This window comes from Fusarium mangiferae (genome assembly GCF_900044065.1).
Source record: "Fusarium mangiferae strain MRC7560 genome assembly, contig: FMAN_scaffold004, whole genome shotgun sequence".
Classification (NCBI taxonomy): Eukaryota; Fungi; Ascomycota; class Sordariomycetes; order Hypocreales; family Nectriaceae; genus Fusarium; species Fusarium mangiferae.
This window is the reverse complement of record NW_024573924.1, coordinates 2,731,991-2,746,474: the sequence shown is the minus strand read 5'-3', so window position 1 is coordinate 2,746,474 and position 14,484 is coordinate 2,731,991. Positions and strand designations below refer to the sequence as shown.

The following is a 14,484-nucleotide window of genomic DNA, read 5'->3' as shown; positions in this document are numbered from 1 at the left end:
TCTCTACATATTGGAAAGGATTCTGACTGGTAGTTGCAAGTCAGAGTTCAAAATAGAGCTGAATTACACGCCTGGCTAATTTTGGATCGTTTTTCGTCAATCCGGCTTAGGGCCAAATTCTAGTTTTAAGTACCCTAAATCTTGTTCAACGCTGTAATATAATAATTACGTATTAAGTCTTATATATACTGACATGCAAACGGTATTCTTGGTCTTGAGATCAAACTCAACGTATGAATTCATCATCCTCAATCGTAATTTCAAGTATAAATCGACTATTGCCACGTAAATCCAACAACTAATAGTTTATAAAGGAGGTTAGTGAAGCTTGCGAGGGCGGCCAAAATATTAAGTTCTAGTGAACAAACTAATTACCCTCTCCCTAAGCGCCTCTCATCTTCTCCTTCTCCTTCGCATCTTATGGTCTTTCTTCGCCCAGCACACATTCATTGCTTCAGAGACTATGTCAAAATCTAAGGACACAACGCGCCCTATGAAAAGGACTTGGAGGGTATGCTCAACGGTCATCAGCTTTGCATAGCATACTCGAGTCGTCCCGACTAGCCTCTCGCCGGGTTCATGCATATGAACACGAATAGGAGGAAATACCGGTTCAGGCTCCCCTTGTAGAAGCTGTGATGAGCGCTTACCTAACTCACAAACGATGCCATGACTTTGAGGATCAACTGCTTTCTTTTTCATTCCTTTTCCACCATATGTTGTGATTGGCCTGCTTCATCAGCGCTTGCACCTCGTTCGCAATTGTTTGACTTACACGCATGTGCAATGACCTCTGTCGTTGGCCACAACAATGAAGCGACGAAAGCTGACAAATACGAACTCACCATAATGATCACGGTATGGTGTTTCCTCGCCGATATACGGAATTCCAGGGGCAGTTTCAGGCCAAACAGTTTTAAAAACCTGCAAAATCTACACCAGGGATGGAACACACGGTGATACTTTTGTACATACCTCACCAGGCTGAAACATGTGCGATGGAGCAACTCGGTACCATTTCGAGATCTTAGCTTTTGAAAGTTGGTAATGTTGTTTGCATGCTTACGAGGATCCAGCATCTCATTGTATTCCGGTGCCTCTCTCGTCTCATAGGTCACGTCCAGTGCTTGCTCAATCGACCCGGTCATATATTGGTTATGCCTCGCATTTGATGCCTCTCCGACAGGCCCTTTTGGTGCGTAAGCCTTTCTGTTCATTACCATCTTCTCATTGACTTACACAGCGTTGTTAGAATGCTTTGATACTCTTCGAGTTTGCTCAGACCGATGCCTAACGAAATCGAACTAAACTGGGTCAGCAGGAACTTCATTAAGGAATGTGCGGGATTTAGCTCACCCTTCAAGTACCTAAAATATTCCCTCGAGAATATCATACAAGGTTCCTAGTCCTCCCATTGCTTCAGTAACCATCGCAATATGTTTCTCTTGATCTTCCAAGCTGCCCTCATGAGCCTCGTCAAGCTCTAAGCTAGTTTTATCAAGAAAAGTCCGTGTGTCCCTTAGTATCTCTGTCAAAGTAACTCCGTCTTTTGCGGTCGGATGAACTCTCAAGTTACATTCGAAGAGCTTTTCTGTCATCAATAAACATCTTTCAGCATCAGTCGAGGCTAGATCGAATGCAAACTTGTCATAGCCACCCAGATCTTGGCCCATTCTCGCAATGTGGGATTTGAGTGATTCGAAGAACTGTTCAAGATATCTCAACATGGCGTACAGCTCCTCCAGCTCTACCGTATTTAGAATCGTGGTACTCGGATCAATTGGATACTGAGTGGTGTTCCGCTGAGTATCCTTTAGGTATCCATCATCTTCTTCAAACTGCTCCGATTTGGAGGAATCATCAGAATCAATGTTGAATAATTTGGAGAACTGGCTTTCATCCATGTTTTTATCATCACTGGAGATGGTCCTTGGCAGAGCAAATAGTGCAATTCGCTCAAGATGGTTTGCTAGATGATTGGTCAGTCCCTTGAGCAACGGCTGTTCTTCGAAGCATATGGGGCAAACATTGCGGTCATCAACGCGACCCAATTTAGAGACGTTGGTTAAGTCCTCGAGTTGCTCGCCAGAGAGGCTTCTATCATGATCTAGTAACAGATGACTTTGAAAACTGGAATATGAAGCATACCAGGCATCTGGGTGATCGCGGCATCGCTAACTAGGTCGATGCACAGTTTCTTGGTGATCCACCCACGCTTTTCTTGATTGATAAAGATCGTTGGCCGAGTTGCATGTTTCATACGTGCATACGTAAGGCTTCAAGTCATGAAGGACATGTGACTTCCAGCTCTTCCCTTTCCCTTCTTTCGGGGGGCAAACCACCCAACAGTAAGGGCAGGTAAACGAGTCTCCATATAGTGCCTCCTTAGGAGGTTTGGGGACCTCAATTCCTTTTCCGTCGGCATCGAGGGCAGTCGAGGCCATCGATAGTATAGTTTCCCTCTCTGTTCGATCATCTAGGGCAGGATCATGCGGTGTCGCATTAGTCTCAGAGAGGTGACTTTGTTCCTCAACCCGGGGAGGGAGTTCAACCAGTTGTATTTGTAGAAGTCCCACGTCCTCTGCAGCCTCTGACACTGAGGGCCTTTCTCTGATAGGTGTCTGATGCACAGGTAGAATCTGAACACCAAGCTTTCTAGCATGCCTTTCCCAGTATCTGAATTGCTTCTGACGTAAGATATTAGTTTTTGTGAGTCTTTCAAGAAGAGCATTAGAAGGTCCATCGTCTTCAAGCTTTCCCTTACGCATCGCTGTGAAAAGCTCAACCAGGTGCCTTGAGTCGAATTCATAAATCGTATCGAATAGATCAACGCCCGTGTCATTGTCCACCGCTTGGATCAAGTTAGCCCTAGTAGTAGTAGTAGGGCGCAGACCAGAGTTGCGAATTTTGTAGCATAATCGGTATAGGTTGTTGAGTATGTCCGTAATACTTGCAACCCTCATAGATAGCTCTGTTGATGAACAGTACTCGTTGCTTGTGTCATCACCGGATTCTTCGCTGATATCTGACGGGATAGACTCCTCATTGAACGGAAGCCTTTGTCCTGATACGACAGCGATAGCTACTCTGTCATTATCTTCTCATCTCTTCAAATCTTGGCTGTTAAAGCTTACACTCTTCCAATGCTATGCAAAGCTGTTGGAGAAGTTGCGAGATGTTTTTGTGCATGAGAGGCGACTCTCTCAACCTGTAATCAAGAGAGGAATAGCCCGTCTGCAAAGCCCCCAAATTTCCACACCAAATCCTGAATTTTCCAAGCTGTATCTCAATTGTCAACGGAGGCATCTGCTGCAGGAATCGAGGTGCAGTTCCTCTGAGACTCGACAAAACATACTGGAAGCCGTTAATACATGATTGACTCAGGCTTTGGACTGTGTTCATGGCGGTGATCAGTGCAGTCTACTTGTACGCACTACTGTGATGACCAGCTAATGGAAACGCCAAGCGTAGAAAGAAAATGGGTAATGTGAGCTGGATGTGTTATTTGTAGTTGAGACTTATGGCTAAGATTTTAAATCAGTATAGAGAACTTAGGAAATGATGACAAGCTCAAGACACAATCAAGTTCTCGATATTGCATAATTCTTTACCCCACTTCGAATAATCTCTGCTTAAAATCTCTCGATATGCGTAAGCGACATCAATTTCCATCTTGGATGCTCAGCTGGTGCTGCGAGCGCGCTCATGATTGGTAGCCTCGTTCTCGGTATGCAAGCAGGCAAAAAGGCCGCGAATTTGATCTGATCATCCAAAGGCGGGGTATGATAACTCTTCCTCTTCTCACTCTGTTTTTATCCAACTGAAACTTGACAACATTACAGGCAGCGAGCCAGATGTCGAGGTTTGAGATCGCTGGCATTGTTCTGGGGTCCATTCCTCTGCTTATTTCAGCGATAGAACACTATAGCGACAGCCTCGATCGCGCAACTGCGTTCTTCAAATGGAAGGACGGACTGAATTCGGCTTTACGGGAATTCTGGTATCAACACTCGTCGTTCGAGTTGACTTTGAGAAACATCCTCAAAGATGTCGCTAGTCCGTCCGAAATTGAGGAGATGATTGGAGACCCTCATCATGAACTCTGCAAGTCACAAGATCTGTCCCAGGCCTTGCATGAGATGCTCAAATTTGCATACCGGCCTTACATATCGACTATTAAGGATATTCATGCTTGTATGAAAAGGCTGGCCAGCCATTTAGATATAGATCGTGATACTGTGAGTAATTTTGACATGAGCTAATTACTATGTAGACTGACTGGAATCATCATCACAGGGAACTGCAGATGATCTCGAGGTGATCATGAAAGCGAAAAAGAGACTTCCGTCCGCTAGTGGCCTGTAAGGTTCGATTTTAAGCGTGCCGTTAAGTTAACTATGAAGAGAAACGATGTCCGGATACTCCTTGAAGATATGAAAGCATGCAACAACCGCCTGGATGAGTCAATCAACAAGTCAGAGGCTCCGAGTAACAACAGTATCACTGGAAGTACTGTTGACAGGTTGGGGTTGAGTTCCTCACTACAACAGATACAAAACTACGCATCCATGCTGCATCAAACTCTGGGAAAGGCCTGGTCCTGTTCAGCCCATGCTTCTCATGAAATTCGCCTGCTCTTAAAAGACAGAGTTGTACGCCACAACGAACCAAGGTCGCTTAAAAAGGTGAAGCGGTCAAGCCAACCACCGTGTTTCACGATATCCCATAAACCGCCAATGAGCTCTGCACTTTGGAAGTCAGCCAAAATCGAGATTATTGATCCAGATCAAGCGGTCGATGACGAATACAAGACAGTCAGATTCAGAGAGGCGCATCCCACGAGATGTTGCCTAGGCCAGCAAAGCATGAACATCCGAAGTATTCATGGTTTAAAAGTAGTCGGAGATCTTTGCACCGTCTTCCGTTGTTATAACGGGTTTGGTTTTGGACTTGACGACCAGGGTGTGCTTTACGAGACCTACCAAGCCGAGATCAAACCGGCATGTTGCGCGGAGAATCTAATCAGCCTTCAGGAGCTCCTCCTAGCACATTCTGGCATGAAGTCCTTCACTCCTTTGACTGAGGAGCAACGGTATCGACTGTCAATTATCCTAACTTCATCATTCATCCAACTCCATTCAACTCCCGGGCTCAATAAACACTGGAACCAACACACAGTATTCTTCTCTTCAAGCTCAGTTGATGATCAGCTTGTGATTGACCTTCGGCATCCTTTCATCGCGGAGAGTTATGGGAGTTCTCCATGTCGAAGCACCGCTTCAATCGATGCCAAGGAACTTGCAGATGACAGCACAAATCTACTCATGCTGGCAAAGATCCTTCTTCAGATCAAGTTCCATGGCCGACCGAGTTCCATCAGCAATATAGAAAGAGCATCGAATCCAACAACGTTTGACCGAGTTCGAGAATCTCAACTCCTCAATCAGTGGGTATTTCAGGAGAGGGAGAACTTATCCTTTGCGCACTACAACGTCATTCAGTTCTGCATAGCATCTCCAAATAGCATTGACGCTGATCTTTGGGATCTAAAGTTTCGACAAATAGTCCTGGACCGAGTGGTTGTGCCTTTGGTTAATGAACTAAGTCACTGGCAAGGGGTCATGTAACTTGGACACGACGTGATGAGAAGATAATAACACGTAGCATGAGTTGAAAGAATAGTCATGACTGTTTTTGTTGGGGGCCAGGTAACATTGATGACTTGATGATGGTTGTCAAGCGCGAATTGTGAGAACGACAGCCTGATTCAATACATGAACAAAGTACTGTGGGGGCCACTGAATTGAACGAATTAGAGCCAAATAGACTGCAGTAGACAGATGATGGCCCCGCCCGCTATACCCCCTTCAGTTGAGAAGGCTGCAGCTTGCATGAGCAGCCGAAGGGCTGAAATCATCAGATCGAAGATGGCAGTAAAGAACTACAAAAGGCACAATATTATTCATGAATCTAAACCACTGTAGCGCATGGTTGCTGTCGTCAATCTCATATCCTTATCTCTGTCTCCCAAGCTTTGTTTTGGTTGAGCTTTTAATTCTACCAGCTACAATAGTCCTCAAATGGCGCCAGAGCGGTAAATCTGCCTTGTGTCAAGGTGGCGCTTGGCTAAGGATGACTACAGGATGCAGGTGAGCGAGACACCATTGAAAATGCACCTCGCTTTTTTTCAGCTGACCTTTTGGACGCTCATAAACTAAAGCAGCCACCTGCTGCCCCTCAATCGAAACCTCGTCACTCACTGTTCACTTTTCTGCTTTTTGTTGTACTTTAGCCTCCTTTCTTTTCAGGTACCTAATCTGAATCTTCTGTGTTTTTGATTTGTCAACCTCGTCATGGCTCGACCGCGAGAAGGCTCTGTTTCCTCTACCTCCGACTCAGAGCCTGAGGATGAGGGCCTGATAGGGTTTTTCGAGGGAATCACCCAATCGTGTGTCGATGCCAACTTTTCAGACGGAGATGAATCGACTTCTGCTTCGGCATATATATCCTGGCGGATGCCCTCAAATGAGTTGTCGGTCTTGCTTAGCTTTTAGTCTTTTCTTCTCTAATATAGCGTAGTATCGAGGGACAAGCTCTGAAGCTCCAGATATCATCTCGATGCCGCATCTGCAACCGCCGAGGTCGAGCTGGAGAGCTTGCCTTCTGCACCGGATGTGGCAATTCCAAGCGACCAGCACACAGAGCATGTCTAGCGAGGGATCGACAACACGTTATGAGTCCTCGGCGAAGACTTAGTGTCGGCGACGAAGAGTGCAAAGAGGTTGATTACAGCGACTACGTTTTCACTCGATACCTCCTGCAACCACCTGCGCCCAATCTAAAACTACAATTACATACCAAGGATGCCACGTGTGCATGGATCGGAGTTCCCTCCCTACAACGGTTTGAAAAACCACAGATCCACGTTTGGCCTCGTCTTCAAGATCTTCTCCAAATGTCGCGAAACACCAAGCCGGGCCAGTATCCCAAGCTTGTCTCGTTTATTGGCGAGACAGGCTCGGGAAAGAGCACTCTGATACGAACGATGATCCAAATGGCTCGACCCGACCACCCCGAGGGAGAGTCTGTCCCTGTGCCTGGGTCTCCAAGTGATCGTTTTGCATCCACGAGTAGTGATATCCACGCCTACAGTGATCCCCTCACCCTCTCGACAATGTATCCAATAGTCTATGCCGGTAAGCTTGGAAGTATTCTCAATTAGCCTGCCAATCCGCTGACATCTTTGATAGACTGTGAAGGCTTTGTCGGCTCCGACAAGCCCATTGCACAAGAGATCATTGCTGCTCTTTCTGAACCAAATTGGCTATTCCAGTGGGAATTTGGTGAGGAATCAGCCGAGCACAAAGTACTTAAATACTGGCAAGACAAGTAGGACAAGCTACTGAGACAGGTGAACCAATTCTTAAACGGTGCCGAGAGCAGAATCAATGTTGAATGGGGCAAATTGGACTACCCAGATCCACGAGCCTCAGTTATCATGGAAGACTCGGATGGGCGAAGACTGTGCACTGTCCAGAACAACACCCGAAAGCTCATCGTGAAGTATCTGTACCCGAGAGTCCTCTATGGCTTTTCGGACGTAGTTTGTTTTGTCACGACGAATGGAAGGTTTGTACAAGGCGACACCATATTGAGCGATTATCCATTAACAATAGCAGGACTTCTGATAGTTTCTTGGGTCAGCTAATTGACTGGGCTCAACATTCACACGACCGAATTCTCAACCAACGGACAAAACCTGCTCTTATTGTCATTCTCAATATCGTTGTTGATTTAGACGAGGGCTCATCCTCTGATGCGACTGAGGACCTCCTTCGGAGTTTCCAGAGAACTGAACGGTTTCGAACGCTACAGGCTCTGTGGGAAGAGAGAGAACATCCAATCAGAAACACTTCTGATCTACTCCTTTGTTACTACAGCGACTTCAAAGTAGTCCTCATCCCTGCCATAAGTTCCAAGAGTTCCCCAGCCGATGCGACCTCTGTTGGCAAGAGCATTAGACAGCTATACGAGACAATTCGAGGATCAGTTTCCAAGATCCGCAACGCCAAGGCTGACAGTGGTAGAGAATCAGACTTGGCTACTCTCAACACCCACATGAACAGATCTTTGAGTGTTCTAGGACAGGACCTTCGCGCCGCGCTTGATCTTCACGATATCATAATGAATGATTCATCAATCCCGACTAGATTGAGCGACCACGTGGCATCCACCCTACGCCAGATGTGTATCTTGCGTGAAATTGACCGCATGGATGCGATTGGAGGCGAAGAAAGAGTTGTAGACGAATTCGCGCCCTACGTCGGCGCATGTATTGTAGCCCAAACCTGTCGTATTCGAGACATTGGTTAGTCCGTGCCTCTATACGTAGGATATGCAAAGCGCTAACAAGGAAAGAAATAAGAAAGAGAAAAAGAGAAGACCTAGTGACCGAAGCTCAAAGTGGTCTTCAGAAATTCCGCTGGCGATACTGGCGATGCGAAGCCCTAGAGCGAAAAACTGGTCGAAGATGTCGAAATTATTACGATGGACACTCCAAGGGACACCAATTTACCGGACCCGAGGACGAATTAGAGGACGTGAAGGGTCTCAATCGAAGGGGAGGTGAATCAAACCACAGATGTTCCTGGCATCCTGATCGGTTTGTGAAGCGTCTGCGGGAAGCGATAGCACAAAATCAGCAAGATGGCAGAGTCATGGAAAGGCTAACTTACTTGGCAAGAACGATACGGCTGACAGAACTGCAGAGCCAGAGGACGTGCTTCTCTTGTCTGTCCAACTGTCCAACTAACATGCTTCCATGTGCGAGGTTTCAGCATGGAATTTGTCAGACCTGTCTTGAACGTTTTGCTCGGCAGGAGAATGGTGGATCTATCTTGGTGATTGAGCATTGCCCCCTTGGATGTGCTCTGAGAACTGGAACATGGAGCATTCGAATCAAGCCAAAGCATGCAGCGCCTCGCGTGTTGTCTCTGGATGGGTAAGCCTTTTATTAATGTTCTATTCTCATCTGAGGCTAACTGTGGACAGTGGAGGAGTCCGTGGTATTGTAGAACTTTGTGTTTTGCGTCAGATCGAAAGACACGTTGGCTATGGTATCGCAATCCATGAGCTGTTCGATCTTGTAGTAGGAACAAGTACAGGTTCGTCTAAATCATTATTTCCATCCTAAGGATATGTCTCACTCGTCAAGGTGGCATCGTGGCCCTTGGTGTATTCCACCAGCGTTGGTCAACGGACGATGCCATCGATAGGTTCCGGGCACTGGCAAGAAGAGCTTTTACACTTCGATTGGGACTCGGAAACTCTTTTATCAAAGCCCTTGCGCAGCCATTCTATGAGTTTCTCTATACCAGTGAGGGCATAGAACAGTCACTACAAGAGTCGTTTGGGGGCTCAAATCTGTTCGGCGCATCTTTGAATCAGAGAAACAACTCTAGGTTAGGGACTGGAGGGAGGGATTGGGTAAAGGTTGGCGTTGTTTCTTGTTTGCAAGGACGGAACCAGGCAAAGTTGATTGCCAATTATTCCAGAAACCCAAGAGCAGACACTGATGAAGGTGAGCATAGTGACTCTGCTAGTTGATACGGACTAACTTAGTATTCTCCTTACATCAGAAGACTACTTTTCGCGTGAAGATGAACAGTCAAAGGATTTCAAAATTTGGGAAGCGTTGGTTATCCCCTCGACAGTATTCTACCAGTATTTAACTCTTCACAGGGCGAGAGCAACATCTGCAGCACCGACATTTTTCCAGCCCTTCGTCCACCCCGAAACAAAACGATCATACATCGATGGAGCTCTTATGCACAACAATCCAGTATCTTTAGCCTATTCTGAAGTTGAGAAAATCTGGCCTGGTTCCCTTCCTCCTGACATTATTTTATCGATTGGCACAGGAATAGTCGTGGACAAGTCAGGAAAGATGAAGACAAAACACAACTCCAAACTGGAATCTTTCAAGAGGTACATTCCTAAGGGCTACCTGATGCGGGTAGAGGCTGGACTCGGAATCATTCAAAGCTCAACTAGCTGCCACGAGGCTTGGAAAGAGTTCAGAAGTATGTCTGTTACAGACCGCCGACTTAGACATAACTGCCATCGCCTCAATATAGGCTTGAAACAGCGCGTCGAGATGGATGATGTTGAGAAAATGGATTCCCTTCTTGAGGAATGTGAGAAATACCTTTGCGATGGTACGAAGATGTTCTATTACGACAGAGCATACAGAACAGCCCCCGAACACCTTCAAACAGTAGCAAGACGACTCTTGGCATCCCTGTTCTACTACGTCGGGCCTCTGGAGAGGACTATGAAGGGAGGAAAATGTGCTGGGAAGATATTTTGCAGATTGGAGGCAGGTTCTGCGTCTGCAAAGGAACTATTACGAGACCATGTACGATTCCGGCTCGGTCAAATTCCGGAAAATAGTACCAAGGCAGTATATCCTCGCATCCTTCGTCATCGGGATAGTAAAGGCTGGGATGCAAGGGATCTTTCAGCTCTTGTGGTTCTAAAGGTGGAAGAGGGGACGTTTAAGCGATGGATCGAGGTAAATCTGCCTCATTGGAGGGATGAATGGGAGCCCATCTCTGGATTCCAGCTTCAGAGGCGCACCAATGCGTGAAGTCTCGAGCGTACGGTCGTTTGGGCGGAGTTGGCGATCATAATATGTCAAGGTTTATTACGTGCTCTTTATGAATATATGCATAGAAGAAAAAGCTCATGCCTCCACTGATCCGCTGATCCATTGAAACGAGGGTTGGCTAACACCAGTGCTGTCTTTTCCTAACCGACAGACGCCATAATGGCCTTGGCGGTAGCAGCCTCAGTAGTCTGGCTCATCCAAGTCGCAGAAGCAGTCCATGTCGTACCAAATGTAGTCTGTCTGTTGATCAGTTACGCTCTGGATGTTGCCGCTATATATAAAGCAAGATTGACCAGGAGTGAAGGCAAAGTAAGTGCACCCGCTGGTATCATGACAAGCCGCGCGGCAGGACTCCATCGTTTTGACACCGCTTGGACTGTCCAGGAGCTCCATGGCGGTACCCTCCCAGTAGCCATCTTTGTTGCAGACCTTATCGGACGGAACGGGACTCTTCTCATTGTTAACGCAGGACTCGCCTGGTGCAGTGGTAGTGGTTGTTGCAGCTTCAGTAGTAGTTGTAGCCTCGGTGGTTGTAGCCTCAGTAGTAGTTGGAGCTTCGGTGGTTGTAGCTTCGGTGGTCGTAGCCGCGATCGTTGTAACCTCAGTCGTTGTCGTCTCCCTCCCTGGTGGACAAAAGCAGCTCAGCTCGTACCAGCTCCATTGCACGGCCGCGTTCTCATTACGTTCGTAGTTTCCTTCCCAAAGCTCGCAAAACGTGTTAGGCCAGAAGGCAAAGAAATCGCAATCCTTGTTTGCAACGCAGGCTTTGACGCAATTATCAAGTGACGCGGCGTCTTCTCCAGCAAGTTCTCCGACGATACGTCCCACTGATCCGCCAATATGGTTGAACTTGACGTCGCATGAAAAACCAGCTGGAAAGCCGCCGGGGCAGCTATATGTGAGCTCGGCACCAGTGGTAGTGGTGGTAGCAGGAGCGGTCTCTGTAGTCGAAGTGGGTTCGACAGATGAGGTTGTAAGTTCGTTGGTTGTAGCTTCGGTGGCTGTCGTCTCGGTAGCCAAGCCACTTGTGGTGGTTGAAGACTCGTCACAGAAGCAGTCCATGTCATACCAAGACCAAGCCGATTCACCACCACTGGTACCCGTGAATGAGCCACCCCACAACGCGCACCATGACCCAGGCTGCAGCGCAAATGCAACACACCCGGCCCTGTCCTGACAGGAGTTGTGGCAGGAAGCCAGCGTTAATGTATTCGCGTTGCCCAGTCTTTGCAGGTTACCTTGGCCACCACCCTGGGCGTTACAGCTCTTTCCAACTGGAGCAGGGTCCTTAAGGCAGACATATTCGGCTTGGCTGGTGGTAGTAGTAGCAGCTTCGGTGGTGGTGGTGGGCTCTCCAGAAGTGGCCATGCTGGTGATGGAAGTGGCATCGGTTGACGCAGTAAGATCAGTGGATGCAGTAACATCGGTGGACGCAGTAACATCGGTGGACGCAGTAACATCGGTGGANGCAGTAACATCGGTGGACGCAGTAACATCGGTGGACGCAGTAACATCGGTGGATGCTGTGCCAGTCGTGGTTGTCACTGACGAAGGCTTGCAAGGGCCGGCCTGGACACCAACTGCAAGACCAACAAAGGCAGCGAAAACGTTTTGGGCGATCATTTTGAAAGAGTGACAGGCTCGCAAAGAAGCCGTTAAAACGAGTGACAGTGAAAAGTATGACGTCTGAAGCGGTTTTAGCAGTACAGCGTTATGTTTATGTAGTCTCCTTTTTTACAGCGTCTTTCAGAAGGAAGCTGAAGCAAATTTCCACTGAAAATGGCCATAGCGACACTACGAAGACACTAACGTTAGGGGTCCAGGTTGGAGGACGAATGAGATCTGAGGATTTATGAAGCTCTTTTTCTAGCTATTAAGCTATTCGGGGTCCAGACCCCAATAGTTAAGCATAATGGAGAATCTTCTTGATTTGATACGCGCTAGTGCCAATAGCTCGGCAACATCGCATGTTACTGCTGCTCTAGCTTCCACTCAGTTCCAGACTCCACGTGAACACTTCTATTTTTGTTTATAATCAAGTCAACATTGCTCAAAGTTGAATTTTTCAAAAGCTGCACGTAAACTATCTGAAATTCAGATACTTGTAAAACACATTTGAGCCTTGCTGCTATCTAGACAAGTATCATCACTCATGTTTTCTTGATCGCCCTTGATCAGGCGTGTCTACTCCTGTCAATATCCTTGGTAACTCTTGCAACAGACGTGTTATTTGCACTTGAGGCTTGAGGCTGATACCTTGAATCATCACAGAGAACTTGACTCTTGCAATTATGTAGTTGATTGCTGGCAATAGGACCAAACTTTAGACTCACTGACTCCTGGCATCTCCAACAATCCTGCCTCCATCGACGACAACAATCGAGCCAGTAGCAAAAGTACACTTCATCAAATAAACATAAGCCTCTGCCAACTCCTCAGCAGCCCCAAGCCTACCTACAACAGAGTCCTTCTCCATAGCAGGAAAAATCACATCCCTAACATCTTGCGGAAACCCATCAAACAGCGCGGTATGCACAAAACCCGGCGTAACACAATTAACTCGCACCGGCTTAAGATCAATACACAAAGCACGCGTCATCGGCTCAATTCCACCAGCTGCTGCTTTGAGCAGGGACCAACCCGCTCCAGCAGGACGAGAATCAGTGGTCGTACCCGTGATGGTGAATGAGCTGCGGTTCGTCTGATTGATATAACTCGAGAGATGCTTTGCGACAAAGAGAGCGCCCATGACCCGGACCATGCCGATTTTGGAGATGACACTGACAGTCGCTGAGTCGAGGCTTGGTGAAGGATTGAAATCTCCAGCCGTGAAGACGACATGATCGAGTTTTCCGTCCTGAGAAGCAGACTCGAGTAAGTCTTTGACATTGGCCTCGATTGTTTCCGGTTTGGCGAGGTTGCAGACTTTGCCAGAGATCTTCCTAATTGGAAGTTGAGCTTTCTGTATATGAATTTCGAGGCGCTTGATAGCAGCGTCAATTTTGGATTGGTTGGAGCTGCTGATAATAACATGTGCGCCGTGTTCGAGGGCCGCTTGGGCAACGGCGAAGCCAATACCCGTTGAGCCCCCGATTACGAGAACGCGCTGGCTATCAAGCTTGTCGGTGTATCTGGTAGACATATTGAGAAGGCTTGTGTAAGCTACTTTATTTGTTATTTATCCACATAATTGCGCACGTCTCAGGCCTTTTATATATCCCAATCATTCCAATTCAACTACATGTCCTCATGATTATGAAAACTCCGCTTCTCCGTAGGATTCAACACCATGTCCAGCTTTCCAGCTCTTTTCCTTCATGAGACGCGAAAATGGCTGTATTGAATACGTGAATTGTCAGATGTCCAGGGTATTCGAGATGTGAGGTTACGCTCGTCGCGAAATGATTCGTCGGGTCAAGTCCGCTGTTCGGCCTTCGGCCTCCGCAATACCCCGATCCTTGGATCCCGACGCGTCATTGACGCGTTTGAACGTGTTCGCCACCTGAAGCTTAACCTCATCACTACATAGAACGCCAAACCACAACATGGTTGTTGTGAAGCATTTTAGTAAGAACGACCTAAGAATTCTCACAGTTTGTAATAATCTGAAGTACATGAGCATTGTCGCGTCAGAGCAAATGTCGATAGAGATAACACATGATACTGATGAACATTATCTTGCTTGGAAACGATTACCAGTGAATAGCAACGAGAACGTGATCAATATGATAACGCCAGAACTTTTCCAATTTTCGGTTCTCAAGTTTGATAAAATCTTGAAATTTCTCCTCAGTGTGTTGATTCTGCGCATAAAA

The 14,484-nt window shown here is 47.0% G+C and overlaps 5 protein-coding genes across 5 annotated transcripts; 2 read left to right on the top strand and 3 right to left on the bottom strand.

The window, feature by feature from the left end:
• Nucleotides 1–393: 393 nt before the first annotated feature.
• FMAN_09440 (uncharacterized protein) lies at nt 394–3,402 on the bottom strand (the record flags this gene model as incomplete). Its single annotated transcript, XM_041830284.1, has 6 exons — nt 394–730; nt 778–1,189; nt 1,240–1,304; nt 1,396–2,097; nt 2,191–3,082; nt 3,135–3,402. The coding sequence occupies 6 exons, from the start codon at nt 3,400–3,402 to the stop codon at nt 394–396; spliced, it is 2,676 nt and encodes an 891-aa protein (XP_041680963.1).
• A 1,166-nt stretch (nt 3,403–4,568) lies between these two features.
• Nucleotides 4,569–5,627, top strand: FMAN_09439 (uncharacterized protein; the record flags this gene model as incomplete). Its single annotated transcript, XM_041830283.1, has 1 exon — nt 4,569–5,627. The coding sequence occupies one exon, from the start codon at nt 4,569–4,571 to the stop codon at nt 5,625–5,627; it is 1,059 nt and encodes a 352-aa protein (XP_041680962.1).
• Nucleotides 5,628–6,353: 726 nt separating this feature from the next.
• FMAN_09438 (uncharacterized protein) lies at nt 6,354–10,648 on the top strand (the record flags this gene model as incomplete). Its single annotated transcript, XM_041830282.1, has 10 exons — nt 6,354–6,532; nt 6,580–7,196; nt 7,251–7,366; nt 7,412–7,629; nt 7,680–8,368; nt 8,419–9,001; nt 9,052–9,164; nt 9,215–9,580; nt 9,639–9,693; nt 9,742–10,648. The coding sequence occupies 10 exons, from the start codon at nt 6,354–6,356 to the stop codon at nt 10,646–10,648; spliced, it is 3,843 nt and encodes a 1,280-aa protein (XP_041680961.1).
• Nucleotides 10,649–10,849: 201 nt separating this feature from the next.
• Nucleotides 10,850–12,037, bottom strand: FMAN_09437 (uncharacterized protein; the record flags this gene model as incomplete). The annotated part of the gene is made up of 1 exon (XM_041830281.1): nt 10,850–12,037. The coding sequence occupies one exon, from the start codon at nt 12,035–12,037 to the stop codon at nt 10,850–10,852; it is 1,188 nt and encodes a 395-aa protein (XP_041680960.1).
• A 961-nt stretch (nt 12,038–12,998) lies between these two features.
• FMAN_09436 (uncharacterized protein) lies at nt 12,999–13,811 on the bottom strand (the record flags this gene model as incomplete). The annotated part of the gene is made up of 1 exon (XM_041830280.1): nt 12,999–13,811. The coding sequence occupies one exon, from the start codon at nt 13,809–13,811 to the stop codon at nt 12,999–13,001; it is 813 nt and encodes a 270-aa protein (XP_041680959.1).
• Between the last annotated feature and the right edge of the window lie 673 nt (nt 13,812–14,484).